Here is a 27,889-nt window from a genome sequence, read left to right as displayed (position 1 = left end):
CCACCCTCACTGTCAAGAAGTGTTTCCTTAAGTTCCTGTGGAACTTTTGGTGCTGCAGTTTGTGGCTGTTTCCTCTTGTCCTGTCGCTGGCCACCAGTGAGAAGAGGCCGCCCCCTCCTCCTCACTGCCTCCCTTGAGGTATCTATAGACACTGATCAGGTCCCCCCTCAGCCTTCTCTTCTCCAGGCTGAACAGGCCCAGCTCCCTCAGCCTTTGCTCATACTCAAATGTAATACTCAAATAACTCAAAAATATTTTTAAGCCAGGCAAGACTGAATGGCTTATGGTGATGGTGACTCAGGCCTATAAATACTTTATAGTCAGAGCTGTTGCTGCCATGTCATATTTTTATGTTTACACAAAAGGGCTGAAAATCTTTAATGATTACTCATTAAAGATGCCCTTCCTCTTCACTGCTGAACATACATGCAGCGGACACTCCCAGGGATGACGGGCAACAGGACCCAGGCCTGGGACCTGCTTCTGCACCTCAGTGCGGCTTCTCCCCAAAATCAACAGCTTGAGAACGACGGTCGAGGCCTTTTGAGTGACGCTTCACGTGCAGCTGCGGAGCGAGGGATCAGTGTCCTGCGAGGTCGTGTGGCAGCTCGAACCAACGCAGGGGATGTGTATGGGAAGTGGGGTGCCGTTGGTTTGGGATGTGTATGGGAAGTGGGGTGCCCGCTGGTTTGGGATGCCACTGCACTGGAGGCGTGCAAAACCTTCTCCCGCACCTTGCAGATTCACATCATTTAGCGGGCTCTGCATTTCACTAAGTGGCTCTCACCAGAATTGGCTTCCATTTGCTGTTCTCATTTTCTAGCAGTTACCTCAGCAGAAGAAACTTACAGATTCGAATGCTGAGATTAAAAAAAAAAAAAATCCTTTTTTTCTTTTTTTCATTTGCTATCCGTATCAAAGAGGCTTTCCCTCCGTGTACACCTTGGAGACTCTGTGAAGGTGTAACAAGAGACGAGTTGTGCCTGGTAATGGCAGTCACGTTCCCGGGTGTATTGGGGAATACAAAAAGCCTTTGAGGTGGCTGAGCAGGACTGCTCACGTCCTCGGGATTTAGTGTGACAGCAGAGTCTGGAGGATGATGAAATTTCCCTGTAATGAGTAGGACCTGCTGGGTGATTATGCCTTCCTCTGTAGCAAGGCACTGGAAACATCCTTTCTCTTTCCTCTTCTCCTTGCTCGTTCTTGTTCTGTGGGTTTGATCTCTTGTACGATACAGAAAAGAATTCCTCAGAATAAAGTGGCCTGGGAGGTATAAGATAATATTCTGTAAGGTCGTGACTGGATTGCATAGGGCCTGTGCACTATCTATGCAAGGACAGAAATGTGTGCAGAGGAGAGGCCTGGTGGTTGTAGGAAGCCCACGTGGCTTGTACAAGAGGTTTACAAAAAGAGCAAACCACAGTGCATGGAGCACATCTTTTATTCAAGAAGCAAGCAAGCACAGAAGTATCATGTGTAGTGCTTAATATTCATACAGTACTAAAAATATAAAAATAGAAATGAAATTTCACCAAAAGCATTTTCACTCACAAATATACAAGGAAAAGTGCTGTCAAGCCACGTCATGCTACACTACTTGCCAGCTGCTGAACCGGCAGTTTGTTTCCCAACATAACTGAAACACTAAATATCTGCTAGTTCTTCCTCACGGCCTATAGTGTGACAGAATAGCGGACTAGCAAAAATGGGCCTTCTGCAGCTGAGAACCTAAAGAACATAGATTCATTATGTAAAGGAACAATGATAAAATAATTCTGGAGAATTTTACTGTGAAACTAGTCTGTTGCAGGCTGTATGTGCAACTGTCATATCAAATAAATAAATAAATAAATAAATAAATAAATAAAAAGCACTATAGAAATGAACTTAGTTTTGACAATAATGCAGGCGGTTCATTGCTAATAATTCTCAAGACTGTATTCTGGCTGAATATTTGTGCAATACTTCCATCTGGTGGCATATTCTTAAACTCATTTCCCTCAGCGCTGCTGTCTCCTGCGCCTGCTTACGCTGAAACCTCCATCCGTCTTCCCCTTGGGCGCGATGGGATCCCGTAGCACCGACCATGAGCTGTGCCCTGCACTTTGAGGATTTGGGTTGAGCCAGAGCAGAGCCAGCACCTGCTCTTACTGTATCCACTGGTCTCAAGAGGAACGAGGCAGTTTCTGTGGGAAACCCTGCTCTGTGAAGAGAGAGAACTGCACTGGATGCCCTGTGTTTAAGTTGCATTTTAAGGGCCTGGGGCAGCCTTGGGAGCGCGAGATGCTCTTGTTTGCTGGACTTCTGCACAGAGCTGACCTTTAACCACCCCCAAACCAGGTGCACCAGAGAGCACGGGCGCCTTGGGCACCACAGGGACAGTCACAGCAGTCTTTCCTAACAAGGCCTGGCTTGCGGAGTAAGGCGGCCCACGGAGCCTGCGCCTAAGTCATGCAGGTGAGAGAATGTAATGGAAGCCCCACTTGAACCAGGTCCTATTTTGGAATGGGATTGATTTGTACTTGATATACCAGCTATAAAAATAAATGTGACGATTAACCCCTGAGATCATTCTAGCATACAGTTTTGGCCTGTTAACTTGTTTCCCTCTGAAATAATTTTTATTTGGTTTATGGACTTATTTTTAGGTTTTAGTGAAAAGCTTCTATAAAACACATTAAATAACGTGGGGCTGAAAGGGTGTGTACATTCTAGTTGCATATATGATATATACCTTATACGCATATAATACATTCCGTAACAGCTGATTATTCTAGTATTGTCTAGGAAGTTCCTGCATGTGGACAAAGGATTAAAATACTAAAAGATAAACAGCTGTGTAGGATCAAAGATAATTGTATTTGCTATGGTTTACTTAGATTGTTCTCCTTTCCTTAAATCTCAACACACATAATAGCTACAGGAGTTTGTCCAGCAAGTAATAAATGACTGCATAAAGCACTTCTAGCTATATTTGGATATCATAGGCATGCATCTTTTTATAAATAAAAATCAAATGTGAGGTCACATTTTCCCATCTTCTGTTTGTAAACTAAATCGAATTTCTCATTCATTGAAACAGTGAAGATGTCTTTCCATAGCCCAACTCGTCCTGAAACACAGAGAGGGAAGACAAGTCAGGCAGCTGACATGACAGGACAATAAATCTCAAAATAGCCTCTGGGAGATGCTAGTAAGCCTGAACCTTCATTGAAATTTAATGATATTTAAGGATGGTTCCACATCTCCCTGGTTCACCCTGCTACAACACCCATAAAGCCTTAAAATAGGTGCCCTTCACCTTGCCGCCTGCATGGGTGAGTATTGTACAGGAAACATTTATAATCTGGGGAGATTGTGCTCTATAACTTGAATCATTTTAATTTAACTTTAATATTCAGCAATAACAAATGCAGATTTTGATTTGGTTATTAATTTAATTGGGGGGTTCTGATTTTCATGCCAATAATGGTCATTTAATACTGCTAACTAATAATTAACAGCTACGTATTTCAAGATTTCTGTACCTTCAGTATAACCTGGTTGGAGAACCATCCAAAAGCAGTATCAAATATTGAGTATTAAACTGATTTTTCTTATTCTTATAAAATATCACTAATTTCTATTATATTTATGCTTCGAGGTGAATATAAGTTCAACAGATGCATTTAAGGGTCTCAAAAGGGAGAAAAGCAATTTGTCAAGTATGAGTGCGTGCCTAGATTACATGTAGGGAAAATATCCATGACACTTTTCATTTTGTGCACAAGGTGCAGGAAGGTTTTGGAGGCTGCACTGTGGACGCTGAACACGTTTTCAGGTATAGAATATTTTTCTGTTCTATTGAACCCAACTAATAACATTACCCGACAGCACCACTGAAGTTACTAGTCAAATGTTGCAACCTTCTTCACTACTGTTTCATTGCAGTTTAAATTTATTTAACCCAAACAAAGTCAGCCAGGGTTACTTGCTGATCAATCAGCCCCATGGAGTAACTGTCTTATTTATACTGAGACATAGTAACAACAAAATCCAGGCTCGTGCAACAGGAATAAATGGAGGGAGAACTGGGACCATGCTCCTACAGAGTTTAATTGTAACAAGAACAAAACCACGTGCAGAGAGCCTAATTATTTACTCGATATTTCAATCAAATATTATTTGATGCATATGAAGAATACCCATTTAGTTTAAATGAATTACCATTGCCTTTGTGCAGCAAGTCTCTGACTGAGTTCAAGGCCCAAACTATCTGGAATCTCCACAAATTTTAACATGATGAATGAGTATGTGTGACAAGGGCCATCCCATGAAATCGGGGCTCTCCTGGAACTCTGGAAGAGCCGACAGTGTCGTAGCACACAGCCAAGCTCCAAAGATTGCAAGGACTTGACACTGACAGAGAAGGTGTCAGTCAAGGTTGGGGCCAAATCTCTCCTCTATCCAACAGGCCTTCAAGAAAACTCTCGCAATTGGGAACATCTGATACTCATTTCAGTTTTCCTTTGGCAAGTAGCATGAAGTACAGCATGAAACACAGAAATGTACTTTTCCATTTCAATAATGATAAAATATTTTCATCCATTGCTTGGAAAAGATAAGCAGGTTTTTTTTTTTTTTTTTTTTTTTTCTTTTTTTTTTCTGAATCTCCCTAACAATACCTAAGGACAAATGATGACAAGTTTTATAAAGGACATAAGCAGTGGATTATTTGTAACATTTTTTTTTTTACCATATGGATTGATAACTTGTCAAAAAAGTCACCCACCTGGTTAATGATTTGAATCATGCAACTGTGTAAATTATGATGTGATATGAGTCAAATATAAGTAACATATCTAATCATTGTTCTGCTTTCACAGCAGCTCAGGATTATCTTCAGAGTAAATGTGCTAAAAGAAAAAAAATGAAAAAAACTAAAATAAAGCAAAATAATAAGAGATGTAACAAATGACAAATTAAAATATTTGAAACAAATTACAATAAGACATCATGTTATTGCCACACTTCTTTGTTGCATAAATGAACAGAAGAGGACAAAAGCATCTCTTAATGAAGCTGCATTCTGAAGTAACAAAACATTGTAAAAGCCAGAGACAGCAAACAAAAGAAATTCAAAACAAGGATACTTTCAATAAAAAGCATACAGAGAACAAATGACAAAACGTTAAATTAACTGCTGTAGCTCCCTTCCTTCTCTACTACTAGGTGGATCCTTCTTTTTGGAAAGATTTGTAGCAGATAAGCTCTGGATCCTTGACTGGGCATCCGGGCTGGAATGGAGCACGCAGCCAAAGCGGGAGCCCTCCCGTTTGTCCGTGTGGATGTGAACTGGCTGGCAGAGACCGGGGAAGGGCACAGGGCTTCTCAGGTTCTCACTGTTCTTTTGCCACCACCTCCTGGGTTTTCGCCACCTTTCCCAGGAAGGCAGGACGGCGGCCACGCTACCACTCTGCAGATCTCAGAAGCACAAGGTTGAGGAATGAACCTTGATGTTGGTGCAACTTCATGCCAGGGAGCTGAGGAGAAGGTAGCTCTGTTGTTGGTAGAACCTTGCCCTTACCTTTAGCAAAGGCAAAATGTAGCACGTTTCGCCACTGCCCGCGGGGTGTCTTCCCCTCTCTGAACAAGGGCTCTTGGCAAGCCCTGACCTTCTGAAAAGCCAGTGCCAAGGCACAAACAATTAAGCAGGTCAGCTACCCTGAGCAGAGTCTCAGCAGAGGAACAAAAAATCAACACAAAGCTCTGCCAGGAAAGACATAACGGCAGTAACAAATACCAGTGAACCTGCTTTCATGGGAGAAAGATCTTCTCAAACAAATCTGGTTCAATGTTGATAAGATTACAGTCTGGCTGATTAAACGTGAATGCAAAGACTCAACAGAGTTTTGTATGGCACTTGATTTTAGTGCCTTTTTAATAGAATTATTTAATTTCAATAAAATGGAAAATAGTGAACAGGCAGCTGGCTAATTCTGGGTTAGTAATCAAGAAGGACTGATGATATTTGTTATACTAATCGGGGATCTGTAACTAATTATAAAATTATAGCTGATAAAATTTGCAGGTAACGAGAAGAATGTCCGTGAGGTAACATGGAAAGGGCACAGACACCTAAGAGCAAAGTACTCAGACCATGCTCCCATAACAGTAAGGGATAATAACCTCTAAGTCATTTTCTTGGAAAAGCTTTTGTGGTCGTGACAAGCTTCATGTTTGATACCCTAGCAAAAAAGGCTGATGTGGAAGGACAAAAAGAGCAGAGGAGGGGAGAGAAAAATCCAATCTTAAAAGTCATTTTATGTCTGGATAAGGTATTTGTGAGGCTGACACAGGAACTCTCCATCTAGCCTTCATTTTTAAGAAGAGCTGGTAAGCGCTATAAAGCAGTAGACAAAAAATAACCGGAGGGGAACTTACGGAGTTCACTCTGTCTTCAGAAAGAAGACTGAGAATGGATCAGTTTTCTTGCTGTTTTCAAAGGACAGATGTTTCAGCCCATCAAAAGGCCCTCCAGATTCCTAGAGAAAGGCCTCACAAGAATAAAGAGCTGGAAGCTACACCTCGACAAAGGCAAGTCAGAAAGATGATATATATTTTAAGCAACTGATGTAGGCAAAGAAAAGAAAAAGCTCATACAAACAAAATCAGAAGTAAAAACCTACAGGTCCTTGTCATTTGATGACTTCAAATTGGTATTACCTGCTTTTCCGGAAAACTGGATTTAATGGAACACACAGGCCAGGGTGGCCTTTCGGTGGCCTTTGATATGACAAAGGTCCGGAGGAGCCAAGCCACCTGCTCGGCCTGCAGGAGGGCAACCCACTGCCCTACATGCAGAGGTCAGCCAAGGACAGCCCCTCTGCCAGGGCACCTTTGGCTGGTGCCGAATGCGCACCATTGAGCTTGAGTATTTCCATTCCTCTCTAGTCTTTTAACCAAACAAGCCACTAACGTCCTATTGCACCAGCAGTTTCCTCCCGTCCTTTCTACAGCAGTGTTTTGCCTTAACACATCCTGGAGGTTACTGAGCTGTTTCAGCTGCCTCCTGCCTCTTCTACAGGGAGAGTTTTCCTGGGGATTTGGCACGTACCCCTGCCGACGGGAAGCGCTTCCGCGTTGCAGCACTGATCGATGAGCTGGTGGCAGTGCTCCACCATGGACTCCAGCTGGGCTTTGTCGTAGGAGACCCCCAGGAACCTCACCAGCTGCTCGACCATTGTGGCTAGATCCTGCAAGAGAACGTCTGAGCTGATTTTGCTGGATTTTGTTTTATTATTTCAACAAGATTAAAATCAGTTGCATTCTGCTGCAGATGCAAAATACAAATGCCTACGTTGCAGAAGCATCAGCATCTGAATTTTTTACCAGGCTTCAGATTGGCTGAAAGTAAACCTGCACTTTCCAGAGTATTTGGGGAAGGCAGACAGACGGACTGAGAACCTAATCACACAAGGTAGCATCTTCAGCGATGCTTCCTAGAGAGCAGGGAACTGCAAAGTAATTGTGGTTTCTCTCCTGACTTAAGAGATCACTTTGGAATACCAGCATATAGGAGAGAGGGGATGGGTGGGAACAGGAATTATTTTCATTTTGGTCTGGATAAAATACATGACCATGAATGTTAGAACAGCTCCTCCTTCACTGTCCGCTTCTGGAAATGCGTTCATGTAGATAGAAAGGAAAAGGTAAGGTCTCTGAGAACGAGCAGTCCTTAAATTATGTATCCAGACCCCTAAAAAAAGGACCCTCAGAAATATAGCTTTCTGGGATGGCAAGAAAAAAATGGGAGTGTTTAACAGGAAGAAGAAAGGTACTGTGATGCTCCCGAATTTCAGCAGCATCATTCAGGGGACAGTTAATATTTTGTTATTGAAAACGATGACTTTTGAAGTCATTGCTTCAAAACTTTAAAAACCATTCCTGATATGTGACACTCTCCTTCAGAATTCCACTGTCAGAAATACACTAAATTACATTTATAACTTGCCCAGCTTTCTTGAGTTTAAATTCAAATTACAATTTACCCAGCGTTATTGAGCTCTATCCCAGTTTTACCTTTCTGCAGGTTTAGCCATATGAGCTGGTTTTTCCCTACAATTGCATTAATTCTGTGTTAGTTAATCCTGTATTTTGAAATATTTACATTAATTCTCAAAAGTATATCCTTGCAATGAGAAATGGACATCTACATAGTTTATGTAGTATTTTCAACAAACCTCTGACATGCAAAAGCTGATTTATTAACCAATACACTATAAGGACCCCCAAATTATGTTCACCTCATGCCAAATGCTTACCCCTAACTGCTTTCAAGATTGATTCACACTCAAATAATCAGAATAAATTCCATATACATATAACAAAACATGAAGATTTTTTTTCCATTGGTATAGCACACGGAGTAAGAGACTGCTTTAAAATGAATGCCCAAGGCTGAGCGTAGCAAGAGCTCTGCAGTTTCACTTCTCTCCTCCTGTGCTGGTAGTTCAGTAAGTGCCTCTGGAAGACAGATTCCTGAGTGCATTGCTGGGTTTCCAAAAGTGCTGGGGATCCATGGAAGCTCCAGGATGACTGTGCTTTATAAATGGGATCAGATGTCGTACACAGGAACCAAATTTCTGACTTCATGTCGTGTTTTAAATGTGATCACACTTAAGTAATCAAAGTATCTCTTTGCTAGAACTAACTTACCTTGTGCATATCTTCATACTTGAGGAAAAGTACATTGGCATCCATATGATGTTCCCAGAATTCTTGGACATGTTCAAACCATGAACCGTATCCTACTACAGATACAGAAGATATTAGGATTTACATGAGGAATATGAACACATGTTATTAATCCTTCTTTAGAAAGGAACAGAGGAGAAAGAGAAGAACTGGGGTGGTTTATGGTCAGAGGTTTATAGTTCTGCAATTAACGTATAGACTGCAGCTTCCCTCAGCTAGGAGCTAGATCAGCAGCAGTGCACAGCTGGATAGCACATCTTCTGTGAAGGGCAACAACTTGCTGACAACCACTGTCCTTTCTTATTTAGAGAAAGGAAAGGAAACAGACCTACAAATATGCTCTGCTGTTGTTTCCAGACAACTAAAAATCCACTGTCACAATATGCTACTTAGTGTTCTATCTTTTGCCTCCTTTTACCTCAAGCACAGTACAGATACAGCACTGTAAGTAAAAGAGTATTTGTAGGATAGTGCAGTAAATCTGGGCTCCAAGGTGGGTGCTGGGTGCCCCTGCAAGCACAGGGTGATGGGGCACTCCTCATGCATCCCAAGCTGTGAGGAGGTCCACGGTGCAGGGGTGCCAGGGATGAAAAGCTGACGCCTCCTCCCTGCTCGGTGCCCCCAGCAGCTTTGACCTCAGAATTTAGTTTGTTAAACAGGACATTCTCGTTACAAGAAGGGTTCAGTTTTCATACGAAAAGTCTTATACTGTAGGTCATTTTTAAGTAAGCTGACTCATTTTCCATTTTCATAAAGGTATGTGAAAACTCCATTTCTATTTTGCTCCACATACTCCTAAGGAAAATCATACAAAAGGTTTCACAATGGTCAAGACAAAAAAAGGAAAAAAAAATCCAGCTACTCTTAAGGCAGACAAAGTTGCACTAACAGAATTTACCTTCATTTTACTTCAGAAATTCCCTCAAGCTTTAGAGTGAAATGCTAAAAAATTAACATATTCAAGACTAATCCCCTGCCCATCCAACTTCAAACAACAGAGCTGACATGCAATGAATTTGTTTCAAGATGGCCAGGTTTGAGGAGGGCTAAAGAGAGTGGGATTGTGTCATGTGGGCTCAGTGCTTCTCCACCAGCACTTCTTGGACTTTTAGGCAAAAAAAAAAAAAAGCCCCTTTTCAGCTCTTTGCATTGCTTCCATGAGATTAAAATGTTTAGCTAAATTTTAAATTTATTGCATTATAAAACATTCCATTTGAACAATTATGGCCACACAGAAAATGCTGTAATATTTTATTGCCTCTGGGAGGTTTGTGATCAAGCAGCTACCTGCTGCAAGATGACTCACGGTACACTTATATAAGAGAATAAAGAACCTTCCTCCCAACTTAGAAGGCCTTCGACTTGTCACTACTCTCGAAGTCACAGCTTGTGGGCTTTGGACAAGTTTCCCATTTTCAGGGAATGCAACAGAAAAAGCTGTGGGTGGGTTGGACTGGACTGGGAAAGCATTTACCTTTTCTGCATACACTTGCAGAAGAAAACAACACGGGTTTATAAAGCCTTTTAATTAACCATCACTGTCTGGTTTTTATTTTTTCCCTACCCTTCAGTATTATACAGTTCCTTTGACATCAGTTTCCCCAAATTCCATATTGAAGGAAAGCTGCTGCACATGATTGAGAGGAGATCCTGGTCTCAGAGCAGAGAACAAGGCTGCTGGCAACTTCTTACTGTAACAATAAGGTAAGATTTTAGAGAAACTGAGGGCAGTAGAAAATTTGATAATAAGCTTTTTATATTGCTGGTTAAAAAGTATGTCAATCCATTGGCAAAAGCCTGGTTAAGTAGCTGAGAAGTTGCTGTAATGCAGGTTTTAGTACTTTTGCTACAGTGGTGTATTTTCAGAAAGCAACTGCCTACAAGTTTACCCAATTGCCTGTTCACGGGGCTGACAGCAAATCTGATGCAGTCCAGATCAATCTCCTGTGAGAGAAAGGTTTCTGTGCATTAACTCGCATCTTGCGAGAGACAAACCTTGAGTTTTATGATGAAATAAAAACATTAAAGGACTTGCCACCATGTCCTGGGTAATGAAATGACTCTGGGAAAGAGCATGAGCCCAGTGAGCTCCCATGTAAACGAACAGGTTCTGGGAACACTCAGTACTTTCCATGCAGTACCTGGTATCTTGCAAATCAAACTTCTAAAAGTAGACCAGGAGTTTTCTTGAGTTAAGTGGAACTGAGCCCATGGGGTCAAATACTGTAAGGCAATTATTTACAAGGTATGGTCACAGTTTGCACAGATAAATGTCAATCCTTGCAGCCCTGCATTTGTAGCAATCTCCTTGCTGTAAATGGAACACAGAACGCACTTTTATCCAGTTCATTTCTGCAGCTGCAGAGAGAATACAGAGATGAAAATAAATGTGTAACAAAAAAAAAAAAAGAGAAAATATAGTAAAAATATGATAAAAATGTGAAAATTTTCTGTTCTGTGCAGAGAGAACAGCTCCTTACACTTGTCATTCATAAACCTTCTGCAGAACTCCTGGAACGTCCCTCTGTAGCTCATGGTCCTTAGGGAGCGGTGAAACTGGTAATAAGACACGACCAGGTCTTTGGGGTTGCGAGCCATGTATATTACCTATGAAAGGGGGGAAAATCATCTGACTGAAAGAGCTTTTTCCCCTGTTTCCCAAAGCATTTAAACACCTGCGGCTGGTACATCTAATGAAACACGAAAATATTTTTACCTTAGAATTACCATTATGGAGGTCTGAAGGCAAAAACCGATACGGTAGGTGGCTTTTTATGAGGCGAGGCGAGGTCAGTTCCTAAAATAAAACAAAAGGAGAAACATTTCTTACTGAGCATGAGGTGTTGGCTGCATCCTGAGCTCTCCCGAATCATCGCACTTCAAGTCCTTTACGATACTGTGCCACATGCACCAATTCACTTCCTCAGCTAACACGGGTCTGGGACTGGGAACTGAGTCAGCAACTCGCATCTGACTCTTAAATATCAAAAGGATGGATAATCTGAGTGTGCAAAAATCAGTCTTTTTCAAATTGCTTCCATTTATAAGACCCTTTCAGGAAGATACGGTATCGTGATAAATTCTTAGCATCAGATTAACTTTCTTCCCAGTGATGCTTCTAGTGAAAATTTCTGAAAAAACTCAGAAGTTCTGAATGTAGAGAGATTCAGAAAACCCTCTACTATATTTCTTCTCTTTCAAATGTTAATTTTGCAATTTATTTTATCCTCTGATTTAGGCCAAACAATCCCCAGGTTCACCTGAGTGAGCACGCAAATGCTTTTCCCACGGAATATTTTTCCATTGTAATCTTTGGGACAACAATCATCTTATGACCCGAATCATCTCCCAGTAGTTAAAGACCTCATAAACTGATACCAGATCAAGTTGCTAGCGCGCTGTACAGGTAACAACACGCAGTCTCAAACTAAGCCCACTCACTGTTCACCATTTCTTTGCATTAAGGTAACACTGGGGGTCTCCTTGCACTAGGCCTCACAGAGATGGAAAAGAGGAGCAATTTTTGAGCCCCCAGAGCTCTCAGCCCAAAGCAGGCTGATGCTCCTGTTGGGGGTGACTAGAATCCACCCCTGCCAGCTTTTGCTGGCTCAATTCTTTAAGCAGTGCGGGTCTTTTAGGATGGAGCCCAGTATTTTGCCTCATCATTCCAACACGGGAGTTATGTGCCACGTCACTAATCTTGTTGTGAGCAGTGGGGATGTCATTTCATGTAGAATATGCCGAATTCCCCTGGCTGCACTACAGTCTGTAGACCCACAGGTCCTGGGTCTATAAGGATCTGCACCTGTAAATCCAGACAGTGGTGAGTCTATAGATTTATAATATTGAATTTCCTAGTTTGCAAATTGAGAGATGGGATTAAAGCAAATCTGTCTCATTTTGGTGGCTTCTACCGATGTAAGCAAGGGAGGCTCAGGACTCTTGCTGCAGAAATACATTGCCAAGACATTTAGGATATCAAGAACCATGTTTTAAAACATAACAGTACAATAAAGCTTACTAAAGCAATTTTCAAGTAACCTAAAAATACTCTGCATCATTCCAACAAACAGAGCAAGTCCAGTGATGAAAAGGACAAGGACACAGGATGAGATGGAGTGATAAATACAGAGCTGAGGCAAAAAGACACTCAAAACGCTGAAAGACTTCTTTGAAATAAATTGTACCTTGATGATGTCCAGACCAGGCTGCGGGTACTCTAGAACTGGCAGTTGTTCATCTATATTCATTAGTCCAATCTCATCGGGATCGGCTCCCTGGCTCACTAGATAAACCACTTCCTGCAGCAAGCCTGTGCCTGCAGAAACAAGACAACAAGAGAGCACAGATTGTATTACAGTCCTTATCTAAACAGAAGCAAAGGAAAGGAGACCCGGGCGCAGAAATAATGACGACTGTCAGGCCAGATTGCTGGCTGTGAACTAAGTCTATCACTATGGTGCTCACTGTACTTATGTCATTTCCTTTTGGTTTATTTCAAACAGGCTAAAATCTCCTTTATTTCAAAACATGGGAGACTTTTCTTTAGTAGAGCTTTAACTAAAAATATGGTTTTTGCTTCCCAAGTCTTTCATCTATGAATCGGAAAGCTTTCTGCATGCACTGAATCTCTCACTGTGAATGCCAGTTAGGTAAATGCTGCTATTTCCATTTTAGAAAAAAAAAAAATAAAGAAAGAAAATTAGGAATCATCCCAGTTCAAAAACTACATTACTGGCAGTACTAGGAACCTGGCACCAGCTCCTCTATTCTCAGCTGCAGGCAACCCTGCTGCTGTGGAATGATTTGAGAATCTAGTTGTATCTCTCTTTTATGGTTTGGATAAACCACTGAATACACGAATGTGCTGTGGGTCGGTCAGAAGCTTCAGAGGCCCCAGTTAGGCACCTCTGTCCAGCCTGAAGAGACTTATAAAGCAGCTAACTGGTATTTTAGCCTTAATGACTCTGCTTTGGAAACTAAAGAGCTTGTCTTCCAAATGGAAGGCTGAAAGGGGAAGTTATTCAACTGATATTGACCACTTTCAGGCAGGCAGGAAGGGAAGAAATCTTCAGGACAGGCAAGCAGAGGTTAAGTGGCTCAGGAAGAGAGGGACACTGGCTGTTGGTGAGGTGGAAGGATACAAGAGGAGGGGTCAAAACGAGCTCCCAAGCGACAAATAGTGCGGGGCCGGGAAATCCTGGATATGACAACAGACCGAATTGTAAGCGGGAAATAACACGGGGATTTCTCTCTCCCTGGTGTGACCGACAGGAACCAGCAGTTGTTTCAGAGCCCCTTATAAGGGCCATGCCTTCCCACTCCAACAGTCCCATTTTCTTGGAGAGAGGAGCTGCAGTTTCAGAGACCACATTCTTCGGTCCTGTGGCCACTTGAAAATTGCCCCGCAGTAAATTCACGTGAATAGCATGACTGCACACACTGACTTGAACACGTTTCAAAAGTATTTTTACACATTGTTCCAACATAAAATTGCTTCATAACATAATAACATAAAATTTAAAACTTCTTTAAGATCTAAGGAGGGAAAAAAAGTTGTTCTATGTTGGACGTGAGTTAGAGGGAATATAGTCTGGACACAGTGCAAAAGCCCCCACATCGCCGAGAACTGCCTAACAAAATAACATTCCTGTTTGCTTGCCGATGGATGGTTGAATGATTGGAAATGGCTTGGAAAAAAACCTTTTACATTATCATGACTCACAGACAGCTGTCACTGACTTAATATGGACCACCACTTGAGGCTGTTTGCTCTGCATTTTCAAGCCCAAGCAAAGGTTTTATACATTTGAATTAACAACCAGATAGTTGCAGTCAGGATCAGTCCTTGTGACTCTACTGAGCACAACCCTTGTTCTCATTAAAAATTTATTCCGAAAGGAGACATTGTGGTTCTCTGTAATTTACTTCTGCATTTCCCATCCTGCTTGCAAGGAAAAGTGCTCTTACAGCAAACTTTTTTTTTCCATGAAAAGGAACAACTGTAGAGGGATAAACATCATCCCAGTCTTTTCTTGCTCAGTCATTAATCAATTCCAATTTCTCCCCTCCTGCACCTCTAAAAGCCTTATTTAAAGAGTTATCAACTGTTTCCCTCTGTATTTTGAAGCACTTGAAGCATCTCCCCCCACACACCCCGAATTTTAGTTTAAAAAGAAAACAAACAGAAAAACAAAGCCTTTACATACAATGTAATATATATAACCATATTACTAACTACTAACTATTAGCATTAAAAGTAATTCCAAGTTAAATTCCAGAAATAAACAAAGCCAAACATGCTTTGGGTTTGGAAATGATCATTTAACAGAGCAAGCCACATACCAGACTTAGACGCCAGGGCTGGTCCCTGAGACCATCAGCTGGCAGGACAGACAGACAAACTGGGCCTCGTGTCTATCTGCATGTGACTGGGCACTGGGCATGACACAAAAACTGTCATCAGTCCCCCCAAAATATGAAGAACGGGATTCAGCATCTTTAGGGACGCGGCACGAGCACCCAGCAATGCAGCCTTCTGGCTGCTGCTGCCTGCAGATCCGTATTTCATCCCGGAAGAAAACATCTGGTCCCACTAGCTACAAAGTCAGATGCCAAAACAGATGTGGAATCTGTTTAGGTTTATCCAAAACCAATAGAAAGGGTGCCAGTCAGCACCTGGGAAACTTCAGGGCACTTGCTCTGAGAAACACTCGTCTCCGGCAAGCTCGTTTCTTATGTCAATAATGATGTTTCAGGAGAAAATAAAGTGTTCCAATTTATCACAGAACATCTGGAAAGAAATAGGATGGGAAATAGCAGTGATTAGCCACTGCCAGAACTGCTAAGCTTTTAGAAGAGCCTTAAATCACCTAAGCCTAAAATTCCATGCTGTACAGAAATCAGGAGTCATCCTGACAATCAGTAATGTTCCAAAATGCCTCAGTTACTCCTTTTTATTTTCATTTATTACTTTTAACATCAAATTTAGTCTTTGTAGGAGAACTATTCCTCCGTGCAGCTGCTCCCTGGCTCCTCTTACCACTTGCTGACCATTGACAGGCTTTCCCATGCAGCCCTTGAGCACCACCAATTTTTTCAGGATGAAGTGGCACCTATAAAAGCAGGTTGTTTCCTGCAAAATTTCCCTTCTCTCCACTGTTTTTATTGCAGTTTATCTCCACAGTTTTCTCTCCTCCACATCAGGCCAAATGGGACAAAACAGAAGCTCAAGGCTGCAAAGGTCCTTGCTACGTTCCTTGTGCTCACCCCTTTGTTAGGAAAATCATCTGTAAAAATACAAGGAACTAACGCTGGCATTTAAAATTTTCTAGCACTCTCAATTAGTTGCACCTTATTTGATCTGTTTCATCAAGTTTCAGCTAATACAATGCATTGCACCCATTATGACTCCTATTTGCTTTTTATAACATTGGTAGATACGGGTGCTCATTAAAAATAAGGGCTGCCAGAGATGTCATAGATGGCCTTAGCCAGTGCAGTAAAGCAATTCCCTATATAGGTCTCCTAATTGCCTACAGACGTCTTCTGCTTTCACCAATTCCAATGCGGATTTGCAGGTCACTATGACAGTTCCATCTTCGGCGTACAATAGTGGAGGAAAAATCAGATCTTTCCACTGAAGAAAAAAAAACCAACCTCAAACCTTAAAAATACTTCTTCTTTAGTTGCATAGGTTCTGTTTCTACTACCTCCTGGAATTCCTATATGCTTAACAATAAAGATCTTTATTGTTATGAATGAGGGTTTTAATAACAGAGATAAGGCAAACACCTTGACAGATTGTTTTCCCATTCATCTGTTATGATGTTCCTATGTAAAACTGAGACTAAATGTGTTATTTTCTCAATACTGAGCAACCTGTTTAAGTACACGATGGAGTGCCTGATTTTCAGAGAGGGCTGAGTATCCTCTGAAATTGAGACCTTCTTTAAATGGCCCAAATGCCTCTTAAAATCAAGTCTCTCGCCAAAGAAGTCTGGGACAGGAAGAAACTGAACCAAGATCTGCAACTTAAGGAAAGAGACTAGACTAGATTTAAGACCAGAAGACTAGATTTTAAAGAAGGCTTACCTGGACTTTCATGTGCACTCCATCCCAAAGCTAGAGCAAGGGCAAAAGTATCTCACTCATGGGTGTCCTCCTGGACCTTCACTGGGACGCTCAGCACAGATGTACTCACCAGCGGAGCAGTTTATGTGAAGTCACCCAATTCATCTGAGACCAAATCAGCCAAATTAGCTTGAGGAGTTTACATTTTTGACATTAAACTCACTTGGCAAATATTGCCTGAGGCAAATTAAAAAGTCTTCACACAAAACGCTCCGTGGACAGTTCTGTAAGAACAGTGACACACAGCAGGTAAAGGGTACTAACAACTGGCGTAGATATGCGAAAATGGGGCATCTGCTAGTGCTCTTGGATTATTTCTTTCCATTTCCACCCTCCAAATGAAATGTTCTCCCACTCCAGAAGAGAGCACAACCATGGCAAAAGAAACAAAAAATGTATTGTATAAAGAATGCCCCATGTCAGGAATATGAAAATAGTAGACAAGTGAATTAAAGCTCCAAGCTTGTTTGCTACCTTATCAGCTATCCGACGGTCAGAATTACAGAATTTCTTTGGGAAGTTATCCCACACTTGTTCAAAGGCAGCCCAGTACATTCAGCTGTTCTCTTCCCTTCTGAGCTTTTCTCCTTCATGCACACTCGCATGACCCAAATCTGGGACGCTATCCCTATCGTAACAGTAACATGAGCATGAAGATCATGCACTTGTGCAGAAAGGCAGGCAAGCTGAACAGTAATTTATAGACAAAAAAAATAAGTGCTTTTATTAGCCAATATATGCTAAAGGGCAGAATATGTCTCAAACCTCTGAAAATTATCTAGCGAAGTTGGGCTGTAGGCATAAAACAGTAGCGGTAACTCCTCATGTGCTCTAGGTGACCCTGTGTGAGCAGCGGGGTTGGACTAGATGATCTCTGAGGTCCCTTCCAACCTTAAGCATTCTGTGATTCCATGACATGTCAAAGGTGATAACACCACATTCTCAAGCCTCACTCACCTCCTTACTGGGACATAGAGAGGACAGTATCTGCCCTTACTGCAGCTAACAAACATCATTTGTGCCCTGCCCTCCTGCTTCCTCTGACAGCCCCATTCCCACTGTCTTTTAGAGCCTATACTAAAAATATGCCCAAATTGTATGATCTATCATACCATCAGAAGCCAAACTTTATCTCCAACACTACCTAAGCGCTCCCACTGTGCCTAATTCCCTTCCATTTTCATTCAGGGGACACAACATGGTAGCAAGGATAACAATGAAGAGAAGAATTTTGCTGTAATGACAGGTTATTCTTTTTTTTTTTTTAATCACCCTCAAGAATTTCCTTGTGTTAAAGAGAAGGGCATAGTTATCTATTCAGCATCGCTGATTTGATTTGAGCAAGGCTTTTGACACTGTCCCTCACAGCATCCTCCTGGGCAAGCTCCAAAGGTGTGGGATAGATGTGTGGACAGGGAGGTGGATTAGGAATTGGCTCGATGGCAGGGTGCAGAGAGTGGTTGTCAATGGTGCGGAGTCCAGCTGGAGGCCTGTACTTAGTGGTGTCCCCCAGGGGTCAGTTCTCGGTCCGGTCCTGTTCAACTTATTCATTAACGACCTGGATGAAGGGCTGGAGTGCTCCCTCAGCAAGTTTGCCGACGATACCAAACTGGGTGGAGTAGCTGATAGCCCTGAGGGCTGTGCTGCCATCCAGAGGGACCTGGACAGACTGGAGGACTGGGCGGCGAGAAACCTCATGAGGTTCAACAAGGGCAAGTGCAGGGTCCTGCACTTGGGGAGGAATAACCCTGGACACCAGTACAGATTAGGGGTGGACCTGCTGGAGAGCAGTCCCGCAGAGAGGGACCTGAGCGTCGTGGTGGACAACAAGCTGTCCATGAGGCAGCAGTGTGCCCTGGTGGCCAAGAAGGCCAACGGGATCCTGGGGTGCAGTAAGAAGAGCGTCTCCAGCAGATGGAGAGAGGGGATCGTCCCCCTCTACACAGCCCTGGGGAGGCCACATCTGGAGACTGTGTCCAGTTCTGGGCTCCCCAGGACAAGAGGGATGTGGAGCTGCTGGAGAGAGTCCAGCGCAGGGCTACCAGGATGATCAGGGGCCTGGAACATCTGTCCTGTGAGCAAAGGCTGAGAGAGCTGGGTCTGTTCAGCCTGGAGAAGAGGAGGCTGAGGGGGGACCTGATCAGTGTCTATAAATACCTCAAGGGAGGCAGTGAGGAGGAGCGGGCGGCCTCTTTCCAGTGGTGGGCAGGGATAGGACTAGAGGAAATGGCTTCAAACTGAAGCATCGGAAGTTCCACAGGAACTTAAGGAAGCATTTCTTCACTGTGAGGGTGACAAGGCACTGGAACAGGCTGCCCAGAGAGGTTGTGGAGTCTCCTTCTTTGGAGATCTTTAAAACCCGCTTGGATGCAGCCCTGTGCCACGTGCTCTAGGTGACCCTGCGTGTGCAGGGGGGTTGGACTCGATGACCTCCGAGGTCCCTTCCAACCTTGGGCATTCTATGATTCTATGATTTCTAGGACAACTGCCTCCCTTTCTGTTATCTATTGCATAGAGTTGGAATATGGTCTGTGGCTAATTGCAGAGTGTTGCCATGAGCTCTGCTCATTGAAACAGCCTCAGAAGAGACAGAGTTGAGCATCCATAAGAGAAACTTGTGTTGAGGCATTTTTCCTTTCCTTTGATGTGGACCTGCTCCTCTCCCTGTATGCCAGGTATATTTGGGAGGATACCTGCTACGCCTGAAAGTGCCTTGCTTGACATTCAGGCTTGCATAGTGATCCAAAGCAGAACTCTATGCCCCTCTCTCAATTCCTGGCAAGAAAATTGTCAAGCAAAATTTGTGTTTTGGCATATACCCGATGGTTAGATTGCAAGAGGGCAGCCCACTGATACTACTGTGTGAGAACAAGGCAGTTAAGAGCCACATGTACAAAAAAGAAAAACAAAAAAAAAAGGGGGGGGGGGGAGCATATTTGTGCCTTAGAAATTCAAGAAACATTGTTCACTTTCTACACATGCAACTACAAAGCCTCTTTAGTCAGCTACTGGTTGTCTAAAATGAGGAATTACACCATTTATTGCAAGCAGAATCCCCCTCAAGTTTTGACTATCCATCACAAGAGATGCTCTCTGCAGCATCAGCCTTTGCAAGGAACCTCTGCCCTCAGTCACGTTTAACACTGTCACTCCTTCTCTGTCTGCTGAATTGCAAGGTTAGGCAAACTACAAATATTTCTATTGCTGTTTTTCAAAATTAGAAACGGAAGCAGATCCTGTTGGGAGTATGAAAGAGGATCTGCAAATCTGTATCACTGTGGATTTTCAGAATTGCAGCAAAATCCTTGCTGAGAATACACTGCTTCTAACAGAAAGTACCGGTGACTCAATATCAGCGCTGAGACTGATCATTATCAGCGTGCCCCTCAGCTACGTATGCTGAGCAATCCCATTTCAGCAATGTCTGCAGCTGTTTGGTGCTGCTCTGGGTGCCTTGATCAACAGTAAAGAAGCTTTACCTGGACAGCTAGCCTACCTTTATGGTCAACATAAACAGGATGGCTGCATCAACAGGACACCGCAAAGCAGCCCAGGCAGTGACAAGCCTGCACTGCTGCACGCATCGCCGCTGTACACCTACTGAGCATGATCCTCATCTCAGTGGCTTCTCTCTCCTTTCCTTGGTTTAGACAAATCTGCTAGTCATGTACTTGAGTGCAGTTAAGGGCTAATTCAAAAGCACCATCTACATCCCATAGGGCGATCTGGTTCCATTATCCGCTGTCCGGAACTTCGGCCTTATAAAGGGTGATGGCCTGCGCATCTTCCCCTACAAACGGCGGGGGGTTCAGAGAATATGACATTAAAATTTTAGATGGATTTTAGCATCAACGAGAAAAATCTCTCCTTGGCTGTTTCTCCTTGCCTAGCTAAATCTCCTTTCCACCCTTTGAGCCCCCTCAAAAGCCTCTTTCCTGACATTCCTCTGTTACTCCTCTCGCAGAGGCCTCCCCAGCCTGCAGGCCTACGTGGCTGAAATGTTTAATAATTGAACATTTCCTCTGCCGGGCTGTCTTGCCTGCGCACGCACAGCAAAACGCTTCACTGCGACTGCACCTGCAGGTCACAGGATTAATACGTGACATAAACTGAGGCAATTTGTTTTGTGGGAATCCATGAAGGACTTTGGTACACACAGCTCTAAGTATTTCAGCTCTCGTGCCATAGCACTCTGGATTCTTACAGGATTCTCCCAAGTCTTAAAGAAAATTTTAACAGGGTCAAAGTGAAGAGATCTCAAGGGCTTTCTTTCACATTTGCATTACTGCTTGCTCTGCTTTAATGCCTAGCTGCTTAATTCAAATTCAGAGCCACAATTTGCTAAGTTTCTCTTAGCAAATATAAACAGCAGATGACATCTGCTAGCCCAGAGAATTTCTTCTCTTCATAAATAAAATACAAAAATACTAGTGGAGATGAAATATCACAGGATTAGAAAAGGGAGACAGAGATTAAATGACTTATCCAAGGTCACAAACTCTCTAGCCAAGAAGTTCGATCGTATGTCCAGTGTCTCCAGGCTAGCATCCCTTCTGAAGCAACATATATGGGAAATCAAAGAAGTCAGGGATCCTTCTCCGCTGTAGAGGTAACATGAATTCTCACTGCAGTTAAAATGAGAAAAGTCTTCTTTTAATAAAAGATTACATAATGAGAATGAAGAATGTCATGTGCTTCATCTAATTTAAGTTCAATGTTCAAGCATTTTGCTTCCTTTCATTAATACCTTCTGCAACAAAAGATGAACACTAACTAGACTGGCTGTTGGCTTAGGGATGATTTATTACATTTTTAATTCTTTAGTCTTTGAGGACATTGTTTTCTAATCCAGTGAATACTGATTTTCCGTATCTCCAGGAAATATTTAATCAGAATAAAACTTTTTTTTCTTTTTTTTTTCTTTTTCCCTGAGCCTTCTTTCAAAAGCAGCTCACTTGAGTTTACTACTACTTTGCAGTAGAAAAGCAATTACAATATATTTCGAAGAGACTCAACAAAACCTACCAGATAACTTGTTCCTCTTGGCTGCCACTTGTTCTCTCTGTCTCTAGTAACACCTCTTCGCTGGTTTGATAAAAGGTTCCAAGGAGAGGCCCTGCTAGCAAGGTAACAAAAGCAGGTATTTGTTACCTACAGATTTTCCATTCTCTACCATTATGTCCTGCTTGAGGCATGTACTAAATTCTGCCCTCTCCAAAACCAGTCAAACACAGGGAGTGGCAGACTTCCCACAATCTTCAATCACTTATTATTTGATGCTTTAATTTATCATTTCTTTGCCTTGCAATGATATTTCAGACTCCAAGTCAACACCAGGCTGCTTGTTGAGTGATACATAAATAAAACAAAAGATAGTTCTGTTTCAAAAGGGCTTTAACATTAAAGGATCCCAAAGGCCCTGACCCACAAACATTCCTGGACAAGCACTGCTTTCTGCAGCAGACTGGTCCTGTGGACTCCACAGAGTGACTTAATAGAGTAAGGATATTAATTCCTCTGACTGGAAGGAATATGACACTGGTCACCAAAAACCAAGAGCATGAAAAAAGGATTCAAATCTGAACTCTGCAAATCAGTATGACAGCTCCTAACACATCACCCACGTTTGTGTTCCATTTTCTTTACTTAGGGTGGCCATTCTTTTGGGACAGTTGGTCTGAGAACTGATGTACATTCATATTGCATTAAAGACACGTGGTATCAAGGCATTAAAGCAAGGTATTAAAGCAGAGAAATTAAATAAAGGTAAGTGCTTCCATTCTGCTTTCTAAGCCATTAACTATCACATTCCTCCACATTCATGAAACTAAGGGAGGATGAATATCTTTCCAGATAGATCTATTTCCACGGAGTGAGACAGCTTCACTGAAGAACATCAAATGGGTAGTTACTTGAGTAAAAAGCGTATGGATTTTCATGCTATTCTCATAATTTCTTGGGATGCACCCGTAGGGCAGCAACAACTAAATTCTCTTTTCAAAAGACAACTGGTTAAACTCAACGCAACGATATCCTGCAAAGAAGACAGGCTTTCATAAATCCCAAGTGATGGCTGAATCTGGCTATGTGGCAAGAGGAGAAACTGTTAGCACAAAATAATATCAAGAAAACCTCCTGGTTCCATATGGGAATTCCGCAATTATGACCAATCAGCCAACTTAGCACGCTCCTGTCCATGTCAATACTCTCCTTCCCTGCACCGCAATGCAAGGTTACCTCAGCCTAGCCATTTCCAGGCTAAACCACTGCAGCCAACGCATGGCAGTGCATCTGCCTGGCAGCTCCCAGGCTTGAAAACTTCCCTGGCACAGGCACATCCACAACCTTTCAGCCCAATTCTCCTCTCCACTACGTATGCACAAAACAGGACTGACTGCCAGCAGTGCGGGAGCTTGTAAGCCTGGCTAAGTGGGAAGAGATTCAGATTCCCCGTGCCTCGGTGTATCAGTCTTATGCAATAAGCCAGGTTTGGTGGTTAGGAAGCGAGCCAGGGTGCCGAGCAGCTATAACTCACCAAGCACTGATGGGCAGGCAGGAGAAGAGGGGATGCAGCGACTCCCCAGCATAATCGCTGTGGCTCCGTGTAGACTCTTGTCACCCACTCACTGACTGGTACGGTGGATAACTGCAGATGATGTGTTAGCTGGCAAGTTAGATGTCTACCAACTAGGACACCCCTGCAAGTACAGTTCCTGTGCTGCCATGCAGTGTTGAGTCAGGCAGTAATACTCTCCGTGTTAAATAATATGGAATTGTTGTTCGGTACAAAAACCTTCTGAGACCTAAGCCAGAAAGCAACCTTGCTGAGTAAATGTAATATCCCTGCAAAAAGATTTTATAATCCAAGAAAACAAGACAGGAAGGCTGAGATGGCCCAAGACAGACAAAGCAACATTTCCACACAAGGCACAGGCAGTTGGTCTACTTTCTTTAAAGTATATTTCTTAAAGAAAGGCCATTTCACTGATGTATTTTTATATAATGATCCCACAAAACTGAGACTGATAAGAAGGTCAAAGGAAGAAACAAGAGATCAGAACTAAGAAATCCTTAAACCAATCTCACAGCCAAAGTCCAAATACCTACATGATCAACAGCTGAAGCATTCTTTTGCCTGAAATATATTAGTTTCTGATAGTAAAATCTGACTCAGATAATATTGTAGATGATAATTAGGAACTTGTGGATTTCTAATGGCAAATTACACAAATGAGAGAATCTGCTGTTAAAAAAAATGGAAAATGGATACACAGCTCTCGAATCAGACAACATGTCAGAGCCACAAGTATTCTCATTAACTGATTGGACTTAAAGTTTACCTAACACTAATTATTTCCTCCATAGAACTCCCCAAAATTATATGGAAAAAAAAAAAAGATGGGAGAGACAACTTTACTGTTCATAAAAACCTTATTTTCTGAAATCACCATGTTTGCAAAATGTATTGATTTGTGGGCTTTAATCCAAGAATGCAAAGTACACATTCTGCCAAACACAAGGACAACAATTAAGAAAGCTACTGTCCATCAGTTATGATTAAAACAAATGTATTTATCAGGTACAGTCAGCAGACAACATACAAAGACACAGCAAAATACCTAAATGATTTTGGAGTCAATACTATACTGCATTGGCTTAATTCCCCTAAAATCATCAACGTTAACAGAAGAATCTATCTCTTGACACAGTGACCGGGGAAATACCATGAAAGAATCAGCTTATTCATTAATTTAGAAGTCTTTAGAGAAAAATGTGAATTTCCAAGTAGCGTACAGAAAAGCCCATATTAACTAGAGCATTCCAAGAAAGTTTTGACAGACTGTACAATGGGTTTCCTGTGGAACCAGAGTTCCTAATCTCATCTGTGAAGCAATCTGTTGTGGGAGAGCCATTTATTTAATGCTGTATAGAAAGGCATCCCGCGTTACATTTGCAACTCCTCGTAAATTTCAGTGGATCTTGTTCATCTTGTCCATTCTATGCTACAAATGGAGTTACATGAGAGAGGAAACTTGTGACTTGTCTCTTCAGAAAAGCAGAAGCAGACCTGATTTTATAGTATGTTGCAAGACAAAAAGGTTTTCTGTAATTATAAGCCTAAAATATGCTTACATATAAAAGTATATGCACTCCCACATATTTACATAAGCTTGTTTAAATGAGCCTGTTATAGGCCCAAGCTTCTCCTAGCGCAGCAGTTCCCAAAAGCTGTTATCACTGATTGGACACAGGTGTTAGGATTAATTAAAGATATAAAGAGTATCATTATTTAGGTATCCGTCAGTGGAAATCACATTAAGACAGAGTCATTTTCCATTAAGCTTATTACATTACTCCCAGTAAAGCCACTGGTGCATTCAATTTTCTGCCATGATTGGCCTTGTTTTTTTCTTGGGTCACTCCCAATTCACCAATATCTGTAACTGTTTCCAAGTATTATGGCCATCTCACGTGTTTCTGACTGCAGATCATCCAGTTTTGCAGGACATAATGTTTTCAAAATGGTGCAGGGACTTCTTCAGTTCCTAGGAATAGTGATGCAGCCCCGACCCCCAGGAACACGTGCCTAGAAACCATTTGTGTATTTTCTGCGCCAGATAAACCAACATATGGTCAACAGCTACTGAGGGAGCCTTCTGTTATTAGATTCTAGGATAGGGCTCAGCGAGAGATAGAAGCTCTGGCCCCTCACATCTAGCAGAGGGACTTGTTTGTGTATTTTTCCACAACTTGAGCAGATGGAGAGCTGGTGAAACACTGAAAAAAGCTGATTTTTGTGAAAGCGGCAAAATTTTTCCCTTGAAGCTATTTGAAAATCCACGTTTTCCTTGTTTCCTAATCTTCACTGCCAAAATATTACTGCAAAACTTATTGTAATTTGTTCCATCTTGATTATTTCTGTTCAAAGATTAAAAAAAAAGTGAATTTCAAAAATCCTTTACTCTCCCCAAAGTATCATTCTGTGTGCAAAATACCTTTTATGAACCTCCTTTATGATTACAGCAAATTTATGAAAATTCCCAATAGCTCCAGTTAACAGGAAAATCTTTCTCACTGCTACTGAGAAACAGGAGGCTGTAGCTATGGCTAAGGTAATGTAGAGGAGCTTGCAAGTCTGGATTCAAAAGCTGGAAAACCAGCTTTCCTGTGGACCCCCTGCAGGAGCGTGATTTAATCAATGTGGAAACCACATTCAGGCATCCTAATTTCCACTGGCATTGCTGTCCCAAATCAAAAGAGCCTTTGACAACTGACTCAGAAGCCCTACCCAAGGCACTAAACTGTAAGCAATGTAAGGGCAGCCAACAAAACTCTTGTTACAAGGGCCTCTAGCACTTAGGCCCCCTAAATGTGGCCCTCTTATTCTTGGCGCTTGCTGAGGTTGTTCTAGAACATGCAAGCATGTTCTAGAGATGTTCCTGAGACCTATCCTAAACAACCCCTCTCTGGGCAAGTAAAACATATTGGTGTTTTACCAATCATGGCGTCAAGGCTGCCCCTTCCAGATGGTCTGCACAGCTCTGTCCCTTCAGTTCTGGTGTCTCCGTTTTCATTTCCTCCTTTCTCTTTGCTTTCACGGTGCCCCACAGCCAGCCTTGTTAGAACAAACGGTGCCACTAACTCTGTAAAGAGACAGTGCCCTACCACTGATGTCAGATGGGCCTCTGAGAAACCTAGCACAGTGCTGCTCTATTCACAAGGTTATAGCAAACTAAATATGACTGCAAGGTGGCTTTCTATGGCCGTACAGCCACAGAAACTCAGCTACTGACACCTGACATATTGCACAGTTAACATGGAAACTGAGGTTAGCTGCGGAAATTTAACGCTCTGCCAATATGAAATTGGGGTGCTGTACTAATACACGAGCACTGTAAACACAGATTTGCAACACTGAAATCTTAATAAGCTGAAGTAATTAAATAGTGTTCTTTCAGCTTCCTGCAGACTATAAATCTCTAAGGAAACAGTTTAAAGGAGCAATAAAGATATAGCTGGCTGGTCTGAATCTTGGCAATTTGAGGGTCATCCATCTGTCTACACACTTTCCCTCTTCTCTAATGTGTGCATCTATCAAGCAGCAGCCAGTCCGACTACACCATTAGCCATGAAATATTAAAAAACACTGTGGAAATATTTTAAACTCCCTGAGAAATAGGCAGGCAGGCTCTGCATCACAGGAGCAGTGCACAATTGTGTATTACCATGCCAAGAAAAACTGGGGAGGCAGTAGCCAATAGCGCCATGTAATAAGTACGTGAGGGTAAGAGCTGGTCGGTAACCCACAATCCTGAGACATCATTTTACAAGGGTACCAGGAGACCACAGATGTCATCTGTGAATGACAGACTTTGAATTTTCTGGAAAAGAGAGATCATCTTATGGACCGGGGCGGGGGGGATGTCACTCTGGAACGTGCTTAAAGAAAATAATAATAAGAGAAATGAATAAAAAGAAAGAAAAACAGAGAGGCCCTGCCTGTCGGTCCCAGTTGCTCCCGGTTCTGGCAGGTGGGCTGCAACGCTCCCATATTGCCGTCCCCGCAGGCAGCACCGTCCCCGCGCTCACGCCGCCCGAGCATCCCGCTTGGAAACACGGCGGGCAGGAAAGGCAGGAAAACAGGAGTCCCCTCCCCTCCCCCCGAGCCCAGGGCGGGCTCCCCCGGGGGCGCCTCCGGCCCTCACGGCCCCCCCAGCGGCCGCCGGGGCAATGGAGGGGCGAGGGGGTGGGGGGCAGGCGGGGCCCCCCGCCCGGCCGGCCGCTCGCCCCACCTGACTTGGGGTAGGTGACGATCCAGACGTCGCTGTCCCTCACGGGGAAGTTGGCGATCTCCTCCATCTTGCCCCTGCAGAAGGGCGGCAGCCGCACGCCGTTGTACTCGAAGTACTTGCTCTCGAACTCGCCCGGCGTGCTGGGCGTCTCCGCCTCGCTCTCCGCCATCCTCCGCTCGGCGCGGCACGGCCCGGCCCTGCTCGGGGGGCTCGGCGCGGCGGCGGGC

General features: G+C 42.9%; 1 protein-coding gene and 1 long non-coding RNA gene across 3 annotated transcripts; both read right to left on the bottom strand.

Moving 5' to 3' along the window:
• Window positions 1–1,480: 1,480 nt before the first annotated feature.
• On the bottom strand, window positions 1,481–27,889 carry SULT4A1 (sulfotransferase family 4A member 1). 2 transcript variants are annotated; one of them, XM_026050316.1, is made up of 7 exons: window positions 27,663–27,889; window positions 12,924–13,054; window positions 11,453–11,533; window positions 11,217–11,343; window positions 8,698–8,792; window positions 7,097–7,235; window positions 1,481–3,112 (listed from the first exon to the last, which is right to left on the bottom strand). In XM_026050316.1, the coding sequence occupies exons 1-7, from the start codon at window positions 27,829–27,831 to the stop codon at window positions 3,000–3,002; spliced, it is 855 nt and encodes a 284-aa protein (XP_025906101.1). In that variant the 5' UTR covers window positions 27,832–27,889; the 3' UTR covers window positions 1,481–2,999. The 2 variants fall into 2 exon arrangements, with proteins under 2 accessions (XP_025906101.1, XP_025906102.1); XM_026050317.1 differs by having other exon boundaries at window positions 11,217–11,294; window positions 11,452–11,533; window positions 27,663–27,860.
• On the bottom strand, window positions 4,681–7,088 carry LOC112956850. The gene is made up of 2 exons (XR_003251119.1): window positions 6,424–7,088; window positions 4,681–4,895 (listed from the first exon to the last, which is right to left on the bottom strand). It is a non-coding gene; the product is annotated as an uncharacterized LOC112956850 (long non-coding RNA).

Source organism: Nothoprocta perdicaria, unplaced genomic scaffold (genome assembly GCF_003342845.1).
Source record: "Nothoprocta perdicaria isolate Ctin4 unplaced genomic scaffold, notPer1 scaffold_68, whole genome shotgun sequence".
Classification (NCBI taxonomy): domain Eukaryota; kingdom Metazoa; phylum Chordata; class Aves; order Tinamiformes; family Tinamidae; genus Nothoprocta; species Nothoprocta perdicaria.
Note: the sequence above shows the minus strand (reverse complement) of the source record. Positions and strands in the feature narration are given on the sequence as shown.

Bases quoted from the DNA above. Each gene is read 5' to 3' on its own strand.
- SULT4A1 (XM_026050316.1), bottom strand. From the start codon at position 27,831: ATGGCGGAGAGCGAGGCGGAGACGCCCAGCACGCCGGGCGAGTTCGAG. The intron at 11,344-11,452 runs GTAAAAATATTT...CCCCTTTCATAG, and splicing joins TCCATAATGGTAATTCTAAG to GTAATATACATGGCTCGCAA. The intron at 8,793-11,216 runs GTAAGGAGCTGT...CTGTATCTGTAG, and splicing joins AAGGTTTATGAATGACAAGT to TAGGATACGGTTCATGGTTT.